General features: G+C 44.0%; 1 protein-coding gene across 1 annotated transcript in view; it reads right to left on the reverse strand.

Annotated features, from left to right (window-relative positions):
- Nucleotides 1-6841, reverse strand: part of LOC107714402 (uncharacterized) — an 8646-nt gene extending 1805 nt beyond the window's left edge. Inside the window, exons 1-4 of the mRNA XM_016520238.1 lie at nucleotides 6746-6841; nucleotides 5464-5806; nucleotides 3851-4778; nucleotides 3420-3484 (exon numbers count right to left, since the gene is read on the reverse strand). Coding sequence (XP_016375724.1) covers nucleotides 3420-3484; nucleotides 3851-4778; nucleotides 5464-5806; nucleotides 6746-6841 — 1432 coding nt within the window. The remainder of the gene's footprint in view (nucleotides 1-3419; nucleotides 3485-3850; nucleotides 4779-5463; nucleotides 5807-6745) is intronic.
- Nucleotides 6842-11974: the final 5133 nt, after the last annotated feature.

Consider the following 11974-nt stretch of genomic DNA (forward strand, 5'->3'; position numbering starts at 1 on the left):
ACTGTTTTTGTAACTTGTGTGTTTTTAACGTAAACTTGTGTGTGAATGAGAGCTTAGTTTAGTACTCACATGCTGTGACAGCAGCTTTCTGTCCGTGTGCTTCAGATGTGTGCACTCAGAAAACCGTATATCAGAAGTTTAAACTCATATGGTTTAAAACGCATGATTTCAGCACGATAAACATGATAATCAGAACCAAAACAGATGTTTTTAGCAGATACGAGCTGTAATGGCACGGCTCCATTCTGGAAAAGGGGGCGGGGAGCAGCAGCTAATTTGCATTTAAGAAACAGGCCCGAAGAACAGTGTGTTTCTGCTTCCACTCAAAATAGGCATTTTCAAAATGATATAAAATATGATCTCTGTGGAGTATTTTGAGCTGAAACTTCACAGACTCATTCTGGGGACACCAGAAACTTATATTACATATTGAAAAAAGGGGCATAACATGTCTCCTTTAAAAGCTAGATGGCATGATAGTTTAAGTTAACACATAAACAGAATAATTCAAGTTGTTTTGTGATATATTCTCATAAAGCATTTCATTATTAAAACTTAATTATAAGGTGTATATTTATTTACAGTAATAAGAAATTCCAGAATACAGGGGTGATGGATGCCACGGTGGAAATAATGTTGTCTTTCATTGCTACCTTTGCCAAGTGTGTTCCAAATGGTTACATTATGACAAACAAGTGCCCTGCTCCCTCCAAACTGACCACTTTAAGGGCTGCCCTTCGGAGTGAGTACTGTAGAGCATAGGGCTGCTCACTTCTGTTTGGAATCCACAGACACATATATATATATATATATATATACAGTATTTGCAATGCTTGGCTGGTTAGCATGTCCCTGTTAGTTCATTCTGGTGGACGCATATCACCCAAGCAACTGCCTTCAACTACTGAGGTGAATGGGGATGTTAAAAGATAGCTCTTTCCAGGCAGATTACAACTCTTTGGATCACACACACAGAGGTAACAAGGATATACCATATGCAACAGAATCTCAACACAGGCTGCAGTTTCCAGATAAAATTAAAACTTGAGGCAGTAAAACACCAACATATTTTATCCCTTTTCATACAAAAGGTGATCACAAGGGCAGATGGTACAGCACTGCAATGGAGTCAGGAGTCAAACACTTGTGGAAGCAATGTAAAATGGTCTATATATATATATATATATATATATACATATATGGGGAAATAAATTGTATATCAAAGTACTTGTAACGGGAAGTCAGACTCCAGACAACAACAGGTTAGAACCAAACAGACGTGTTTAATGAACAGCTTAGTAGATATCAACAATGGCAGGTGAGTATTGGCAGATATAGAGTCTTTGGCAGATATAATGACAATACTGATGAGACTGTTCCCTTTTACCAGGTTTTGGAGCACAGAGTGAGAGTGAACATAGTCCAGGAGCCAGTTTCCAATGACCGGAGCAGGTAAGTAGTTTCAGACAAACACAGGAGCACACAAGCAGGGATGGACAGTATTTATGATACAAGTATTTCAGATATAAAATAGGATTCTGTAATTTGTATTTGATAGGGTTGATTAAAATGGATTCATATTTTGTATCAAAATACTTTAGTGTTTTGTATTTTTGTAGTTTTAAAATACTGTAAAATAATTAGTAAGAAGTCTACATGATGACATCAAAAAAATGCGGCCTCTGATTGGTACCTACTCAGTAGTTTGCCCAGACTTGTTACTACACTATTAATGTGTATGTGTCCTCTATACTTCTATGGCTCTCAATAGATTCAGTGGTTGGAGTTGGGTTAATACTCCTTGACAAGTTCTGTTGCTACTTTCTGATTACGTTTCTGGCTACATGTAAAATCAAAACATATTGATCATTTAATAATTGTCGAAATGCTAAAATGTTTGTTTTCAACTTCCAAATAGGTGTCCAATGATTGATTAATAAATATTTGATTGCTGAATATTGTACCCTAATTAAAGTAGCAGTTTAGCAGGATCATGATTGTGCATACCATTGCATGAATGACTGCCTGACACATAATATATTATTATATTTATGATTAACAATCAAATAATTAATTAGTTAGAAACTAGTTGCTATGAATACAGGTGCCATCAGTTATTTTATGAATGACTTGTCTGTCATTGAGTCAGTGTTGCTAATGCAAAGTAGGCCCTTCATACCAAACACCAAGTGCCTAAATTAGAATACAATTATGAGTCAAATTAGGATACAATTATGAGTCATTAGCAAACTGTTAAACATTAAACTGGTGGTTACTTTAAAAGTAACCTTCATCTGGGAGAAAACCGGTATATGTGAATATTTGATCTGTTAACTGGTTGCATATGTGATTTACTGCATGACTCGGGCAGAGAAATGCTGTTGCTATCACACAATGCTTAATCAACTGAGTCAGTGTAATGGTGATGGTTCGCATACTCATAAGTATGAGTCTTCCTTTCACAAGGGAGACCAGACAATGTGACTGTTTGTGTGTCTTCTTATAAGTGCTGTGTTAATGAGGATTGAGTGAAGTCAGGTGTGCGTGCTCAGAACTCCAGTGATTGTGATCGCTTTGTCAGGTGTGCGTGCTCAGAACTCCAGTGATTGTGATCGCTTTGTCATTACAATTATTTAACTGCTCTCGATTGAGACGGAGCATCCCCGAACTCAAATTGTAAATATTAAACATGTCTGATATTTACGACTCTTGGTCTGACTGCCTCTGACATGATACCTGCGATAGCCAGTAGCTATGTTTCCATCCACCAATTTTAATGCACATTTTGGATTATCGCATGAAAAAAACGCTGGATGGAAAAGCCATGATGGGCATATATTATAAAAATGCGCATAAAAAATGTATGCACACAATGGAGTAGGATAAACGTTAGGTTACTTGCGTAACCCCGGTTCTCTGAGAACAGAGCGAGGAATCTCACTATGGGAACTGCCCCAGGCGTGATAGACTATGGAAGCACCAATTACACCACGTCTGTCCGAAGGACGGACCAATCACAGCTCATGACAAGGAGCCCACCCCCCTCCCTATATATATGGCTGTGATCCCCGAAAACGGCATTCTAAGCACGCACTTCCCCCCATGTTATGCGAGTAGGGAAGCTTGGTGAGATACCTCGCTCTGTTCTCAGAGAACCGGGGTTACGCAAGTAACCTAACGTTCTCTTTCAAACAATCGCTCGGTATCTCACTATGGGAATGATATAGCCAACTCCCGAAACTCATGCTTTCCGAAACCGCCGAACAGACCCGGCAAGAACGAAAGATAACCTTTCAATTCTCTAAAGAGCCACCATTGAGAACTGCATGAGCCATAGAAGGCGCAGTGACAGACAGACGGTAAAATCTGATAAATGTATGAGGGGAAGCCCAGCTTGCCGCTGCACAAATATGTCCTACCGACATCTCCTTGAACAATGCCCACGAGGTAGCCATACCCCTTGTTGAATGAGTCCTTAAGCCCGCTGGGGAATGAAGACCCATAGATGTATAAGCCATTTCATTCAATCTCCTCCACCATCAAACCACCACCGCTGAAGCGCCGTACCGCCAACACGAAGAGCTCTCTAAGAGCGCGCTGAACTCGTTCAGTCTTCTTCTCTCAGTAGAGTAGTCAGGAGCAGAACGATGTGATCGCTCGGCTCCTCAGCAAAAAGCTGAATATACGCTGCATCTGCTGCCTACTTATACTCACGCTGTGATCAGCGGCAGCTGGATGCAATAATCGCATGCCAATGTGCATTGGCTCGTTTAGTTTACACTCTAAGTAGATTGGTCTCTCAAAGCGAGATCCCAATTCATCGGTCATCCGACGTGACGTCGAGAGTGACCGACTGAAAGGGAACTGATCATTCTTCCTGAACGATCGTGTCCTGTTAACATAATAGCATAACGCTCGTACAGGACACAAAGTGTGCAATTTCCGCTCCTCCTCCGAAGAAAAAGGAGGGGGGTAAAAGGGAAGCAACTCCAAAGCAGAGCAGTTATAAGCTGAATCACTGACGTTGGGAACGAAAGCCGGGTTGGGCAGCAACGTAACCTTGCTGTCATCCGGACTAAAATCCAGACATGCCCGATGAACTGACAAAGCATGCAACTCACACACTCGCTTAGCTGAGACTAAAGCAAGTAGTATGACCCTTTTCAAAGATAGGAGCTTAATATCAACGCTCTCCAGAGGTTCAAATGGGGCCCGAGTTAAAGCATTCAGAACTATGGACAAGTCCCATGACGGGACCAGATGCTTAGATACTGGTCTCAAATGCTTCACCACCTTCGTAAAACGGCATATAAAAGGGTGCTGTCCAACTGAAACTCCCTCAAAGCCTACATGACACGCCGAAATAGTCCCCATTGTTCTCCCATTGTTAATTAAGCTTTGTAAAAACCAAAGTACATCACTCACCGCACACTGAAAGGGAATAACTCCTTTAGGAATACACCAGTCCTCAAACACATGCCATTTAAGGCCATACAGTGAGCGCGTTGATGGAGCTCTAGCGCTCTGGATAGTGTTTATAACTTCCTGCAGAAGCCCGAGTGCGTATAAATTTAACCGTTCACGGGCCAGACCCAAAGATCGACTTGTTCCGGGTGTGGGTGAAATATCTGCCCCCCTGCTTGCGACAGCAGGTCCCGGCGCAACGGGAGCGGCCAGGGCTCTCCCTGAAGGAGCTGGACAATCTCTGCCAGCCACAGCCTCCCCGGCCAACGAGGGGCTATCAGCAGGAGAGATAATCCGTTTTCTCTTACTCTTTCCTGAGTGGGAAAAATTAGACTCAGCAGAGGGAATGCGTAAAGCAACACGTTCGGCCACTGGTGTGCCAGCGCATCCCCACCCAAAGGCGCATTTTCTTCCCTGAGAGAGAAATACAGCGGACAATTTGTGTTTGCCTACGAGGCGAAGAGATCTACGGCAGCCTTGCCGTACATCCCCCAAATCTGATCCACCACCTGCGGGTGGAGCACCCATTGTCCGTATAACAGGTTGCCCCTTGACAGGAGATCCGCCCCTATATTCAGGACTCCTGGTACATGCGTCGCGCACAGTGAGCTGAAGTGCACCGCGCCCCAGACAATCAGTTTGCACGCTAGATTGTGCAATTGTACCGAACGCGTTCACCCTTGTCGATTGATATATGCCACCACCGTCGTGTTGTCTGTCCTGACCAGAACATGAAACCTTTCCAAGAATGGGAGTAAATGTTTCAGGGCCAGAAAGACTGTCATCAACTCCAACATATTTATGTGAAGTTTGTGAAGCTGGGGCATCCAGCGACCGTTTACCGATCTGCCCTGAAAAACAGCCCCCCAGTCCGACAGAGATGCATCCGTTGTCACTGCTTTTCTCAAAAACACCCCCCCCCAAGGGAACCCCTGTCTGGAATAAACAGAGATCTCTCCACTGTTGAAGAGCCATCACGCACTCCGCGTGTATTCGCACTCTGCGCGCTAGGTGCCGATGAGGACACAGACGTCTCGCTGCTACCCATCGCTGGAAGTCTCTCATTTTCATCAAACCTAGCGGGACCACGGACAGCGACAAAGCCATCATGCCCAAAAGGCGGAGACGATACCAAATTTCCCTTGCGAAACTGGGCCAGGCACTGATAAAACGCCATTATTCTCCTTTCCGAGATCACAGCACGGTATGCCACAGAGTCTATTCGTAAGCCCAGATACTCTATCTCCTGAGATGGAATCAGCTGGCTTTTGGCATAGTTGATTCTGAACCCCAGACTCGTTAGATGAGACGTGAGCATCTCTGTGTCCCGTTCCGCGGGCTCCTGCAAGTGAGCGCATATCAGATAATCGTCCAGATAAGCAGATATTCTGAGCCCCTTGTGTCTCAGCGGTGATAACTGTCTCTATGCACCTGCTGAACACGCGAGGAGCGAGGCTGAGCCCAAATGGAAGAGTAACAAATTAATACACTTCACTCTGAAAGGAAAACCTGAGATATTTCCTGGGCGCAGTATAGATGCTTATATGAAAGTAAGCATCCTTGAGATCGACCGCGGTGAACCAATCGTCCCGACGGATTGTGCACGTGAGAGCTGCAACTGTGAGCATCTTGAATTTGTACTTCCTCAAGTGTTTAGAGCATGCAGATCCATTATTGGGCGCAAACCCCCGTCTTTCTTTGGAATTAGAAAATAACGGGAGTACTAGCCTTTCTGAGTTTCCCCCACTGGAACTCGTCTTATAGCTCTTTTCTCTAAGAGGGAGAATATTTCTGTTTCTAACACCCGAGCTGAATCCCCATTTGCTACAGATGTTATGACCCCGTTGAAAGGAGGGGGTTTTACAGTGAACTGAAGCCTGTAACCCTATATTACAGTCGCGAGGACCCACGGATGTGCGGAACACTCTCTCCAAGCCTCCTGATAAAGAGCCAGAGTGTTCAGCTGAACCGATTCCATAGATGGAGTGCTGGTGCCATCTAGTGGACAGAGAGAAAAATGGCCAGGATTTGTATGATTTAGAGACCGATTTATCTCTTGGTTCATTGTTATTATTTTGTTTTTGTCTCCCTGTGCCTTCGGCATTGAGCCTGGATGCGACAGATAATTTTTTATTTGCTTTAAACCCAGGGGCTGAAGTGCTTTGTGACAATACACTTGAGAACTTGTGCTTGTACCCATCAGACCACATTCTTTTGGTGGCTGAGTATTCTGCACTTGAACTTGACAGAACATTGTGTGTTGAGGGGAAGCTGAACTGGCCTGAACACAACTTAGAACCATTTTTCCACCCAAACTCCACATCTTCATCTTCTTCGTGGGTGGGGGAACAGATATGGTGGGCTTGGGAGAGGACATCAATGAGAACCCTAGGTGCTGCCTATCCCTCCCATGCAGAGATTGCATCCTAGGTATTCCTCCTCTTTTTGTTGGAAGGGTTAGCGGACTTGGACTTTGCAGCCGAATGACTATTTTCCCCATGGTTTAGCGTTTGAAGCCGCGGGGAGGTGAGCCGCCTGCTCTGTGCTCTGGGATTTTGCAGTCCTGGACGCATTCAAAAACCTTCTGTTCTGCGTCGGAGGAACAGGACGCGGGGGAACAGGAGGATGCAGTGCTCTTTTACGTGGCAGACAGATGTCAAACACCTTGCCTTCCTTCTTCTGGAGGTCGTACCTCTGTCTCATCGCCGCAGTGGCTGGGCAGAACAATCTACTCGAATCCACAGGAGCGTCGAGAAAATCTACTTTCTCCCTGTACGCGACACTCGATAGATTTAGCCACAGCGGCCTCTCGCCCGCAACGGCAAGAGCCATGGTACGGCCGCAGCTTTGCACCGCGCCACGTGAGGTGCGCAGATTGAGATCCGTTATGTTGCAGATCTCCTCCCAGACCACCGGGTTTGGATTGCCGGCATCCAGCTGAGTGCCCAGCTCCTCCAGCAACTCGGCTTGATAGGCGGTCAACAATGAAGTGACGTCAAGTGCCCGCACCGCCAATGCTGAGGATTTATAAATTTTTTGGTATATGGAAGCGGTGAAGCGTTCCATTTTCCCAAGGAGGGAGGGCCTAGCAGATGAGAGAGTGGTTCGCCTGTTTGGATGCAGGTGGTGAGCCACTGACTGCCTGGCCGTGGGAGGGTTAGAGAGCCCAAGCCTTTCCATTTCACTCACATCGAGTGACGAATATCCCTTGACAGGCAAACGATGAGATAAAGGTTTGTCCCACGATCGCTTCATCTCTGCTACACACGCCGGCAAAGCGGGAAGCAGTTGTTTTGCTGGTGGAAGGCGAGAAGGAAGCCATTTCCCATCATAGATGTCACGTTTAACTCTCGGATCCCCAGGAGTTACGGGCCAAGCGATGCCAAGCTTAGCTGCCGCACGCTTACAAACTTCCACTAGGTCACAATCTACCACCATCGACGCCACATCGACGCTTTGCGCGCTCACGGGCCTGGACGCTTGTGCTGCAGACAGGATAGCGTCATCCTCCTCCTCATCCAGCTCCTCTCGGAGGAGGCGAGCTAACATCTCCTCATCCTCCTCCTCGTCTCCCTCCACCTCATCGCCTTCCGCAAGCAGCTGCTGGTCGAAAAGCGGCGTAAACTCAGGAGACTCTGAATCCATAATATCCCCCCACGAAGAAAGATCCCGTGGGGGAGAGGGTTGGACCCCCTTTGTCGAAGGAGGGACAGAAGATAGAACCGGATCGTCTTTCGTCTCCCTCCACCTCATCGCCTTCCGCAAGCAGCTGCTGGTCGAAAAGCGGCGTAAACTCAGGAGACTCTGAATCCATAATATCCCCCCACGAAGAAAGATCCAGTGGGGGAGAGGATTGGACCCCCTTTGTCGAAGGAGGGACAGAAGATAGAACCGGATCGTCTTTAGAAGATGCAGCCACAGAAGCCTTCTTTCCAAGATCCTGGCTGACATTACACGACAGTGCGCGCAACTCTCCGCATCCGCCAGCGTGGCCTGAGCGTGCTTAACACCCATGCACGCGATACACATCGGATGCGAATCCCTGCCCGAGATCATAAATCCACAAGCTGCCGGACACGAGCGCGAAGGGGCATCCTTACCTTTCTCCGCTGCGACCTTGGACCTAGAGCATCGTAACAGACCAAATTAATAAAGCACAAATCACCTACTCCGGTGGTTCCCAAACTATGACAGATATGACAAGGTGGGCGTGGCAAGGCTGAGGGATAGTGTACAGTCAGCAGATTATTTTGCAAAAGAAACCTCTGCAGGGTGATAAAGACTACACTACATAATTGTCCCAATTATCATGCAGCCACTTGTCTGATAAGTAAATCATTGAGAGAAAAATATTAATTTGACATTGACCCACTTGAGCGCTCCATTATCAGTTGTAGCAGTTGTGGTTGTATCAATAACAGACCACTAGATGGCGCGATTGAAGTATCAGAGTTGTATTGCAGGCAGCCATGTAAAAATATAAATGATCAATGTATGGTTCTGCTCTTAGCATAAGTTAAAAGTTTGTGAAAGGACTTCCAGTGCCAGGTAAACGTAAAGCAGATTATAAATATACTTAACATTCACAAATACCAAAACAGCGTGTCTACACCAGACGCGAGCGGCGCGATTTGACAAAAGCAAATAGAACCCAGTGATGTTCTCTGCTGTGGATGCGGCGTGCTGTTACACAAATCCATGACAGTAAACTAATGCCGCGTTCTATTTCTGACGAACTCCAGCACTCGGACACAAAGAACAATTTCAAATACTCATAAGAGAATCGTAAAAAAATAGTTTCCTCAAAAATATTAAGCAGCACAAATGTTTACAACATTGATAATAATCAGAAATGGAAAAAGTATGAAAGTATGAAAGTATTTCTCTCTACAAAAGGGGGGCCCGGCAGAAAAAGTTTGGGAACCACTGGCCTTCTCAAACACACAAAATTGAATTCATACTGGCCTACCTCATGTTGCACGTTTGCACTTTTTGAGAAAAACAATGGCACAATAAAAAAATACTTTTCAGGTCTATGTCCAATCCCTTACTTTTTCTCGTTATATTAGGTTAAAATATTTTGCCTGTAATTTTTTTTTCTCATATCGCAATATAATATCGATATCGCCTGGACAGTGTAGAATATCGTGATATGAATTTTAGCTCATATCGCCCACCCCTACTTGGACCCCGACATGGTGAGTAGAATGTACTGTAATCTTAGCTCGCCTTAACGCGCTAGCTAGAAAAAACTCAGTAACGAGTAGAGAGTCCACAACAGATTTTAAGTGCACTGCGTTTGGCAATGTCTACCTTGACGGTATGTTTGTGAACTGAAGCAGCGCAGAACAGGTGCTGAAGGAAATTCTTCATGGGGAAGAGAACAAGAATGCCATTTTCGGGGATCACAGCCATATGTATATAGGGAGGGGGTGAGCTCCTTGTCATGAGCTGTGATTGGTCCGTCCTTCGGACAGACATGGTGTAATTGGTGCTTCCATAGTCTATCATGCCTGGGGCGTTTCCCATAGTGAGATACCGAGAGATTGTTTGAAAGATAACTTTTTATCCGATAAGAAAAAATGTGCATAAACTACAATGGAAACACATTTACTGAATAAATTCCACCATGCACATTGAACATTGGTGCATATTGGTGTTTTCTAGGCCCTCGCAAACAAGATTAGTCATCGGCATTTTTGTTCCATTTTCCAGGGGATTGAAATGTGTATTATATGTTAAATGTATATCTGCCAGTGGTGTGCTTATTTATATATAAATATTACATAAAAAAGAACAAATATAATTATATTTTGTATTTTATTCATATTATTTTTTATTTTATTTAATATTTGTAATACTAATTATACATTTCATAGTGTTTTTATGCATTTTTATATTTCTTCCAAAATAATAACTAAAGGCGGTAACAATTTGAACAATATTCTGGAAACAGTTTACAATAAGGTTTCAGGAGTTAACATTAGTTAACTACTTTATTTAACATGAACTAAGAATAAACAATAGCCTACTTCTACAGCATTTATTAATCTTAGTTAATATTAATTTCAACATTTACTAATGCATTATTAAAATCAAAAGTTGTGTTTGTTAACATTAGTTTATGCACTGTGAACTAACATGAACTAACAATGAACAACTGTATTTGTATAAGGCTAACTAATGTAAACAAAGATGAATAAATAATGTAATAAATGTTCATTGTTTGTTCATGTTAGTTAACTCATTAAATGACACCTTATTGTAAGATTTGACCAATATTGTTTATTTGTGAACCTTTCTTGTTCAGCTGTTCTTTTTAATAGTTTAACTTATTTCGGGTCATCATTACAAAAGCTCTGTAAACACTGCCACAGACACAAAGATATATCTTTCATTTCATCACGCTGAAGGCTCACTAATTTTTTCAGACCATTTTTTCAGACCATTTCAAGTTTTATTTTGACGTGACACAAAGTAGTGGTATCTAAGCGGGAGAGTTGTTTACTTTATAATTAGTCAATAACGCCCTAATTTTCTTCATTCAGACTGAGAGCACGCACGAAAAAAGGAGGCGGGATTTATCACACGAACCAATCACATCCAACCTTAACCGATCATATCCAATTATAGCGCGATGGAGACATTGCCTCCTCTCATGTGACTTTCCGCCATTCATCTCAATGAGCATCCAGAAAAGTCACGGCACGCTTTGGGGTCTCTGTAGAAAGTCAATGGACCGAAGGGAGGCAAGCCTCCACTGTAACTTTACCTGCGGGTGTCGCTTTTGGACAGTGTTACTGTCACGAGTTGTCGAGGAACGAGGAATACAGGCATGAGATTCAAACGTCAAAGAAGACTTTACTGAGAACTCGGGTATAGAACAACACATAACACAAGATAATAACCGACAAAGGATAGAACAGAATCAGGACTATAAGTACACACATGTTAAATGAGGGAACTAAACAGGAACAGCTGGACATGGATTAACTAATCAGAAACCATGGTAACTAATGAGAGCTCATAACAGACATGACAGGAACTGAATTAAACTGAACATAATCGTTATATTAGGTCCCCCTCTCGGAAGGCGTGATCTCACACCACAACAGTTGATAATAGGTGCGTTCGACTTCATGCGGCGCCGCGCAAACCGATCGGCGGCTGACTTGAAGCAGTGCATGTCGGTTAGAAATTTAGTCCGACTTGAACCGGCACCGACGCCACGTCACTGTCACGTGTGGCATCAAAGTACCGCGATAGCGTTTCGAGAGCAGCTGGCTGACTCAGCTGGCGCAGCTTTTTCAGAGCGACTGCAGGAGCGCTGATGACGACACAGCTGTTTCACGATTGGCCAAATTCACCACATGACAACAATGACGTGTGTTTCTAACATCTTCAAATCCAATGCTGCTCATAAATCTGTGTTTTTAGAACAGTAAAAGCTTTTTTACTGTAGTCGCAATGTTATACTGAGTCACGTTTATCATGAAAGCTTATATACCCC

Source organism: Sinocyclocheilus rhinocerous, unplaced genomic scaffold (genome assembly GCF_001515625.1).
Source record: "Sinocyclocheilus rhinocerous isolate Xijiao unplaced genomic scaffold, SAMN03320098_v1.1 scaffold839, whole genome shotgun sequence".
NCBI lineage: Eukaryota > Metazoa > Chordata > Actinopteri > Cypriniformes > Cyprinidae > Sinocyclocheilus > Sinocyclocheilus rhinocerous.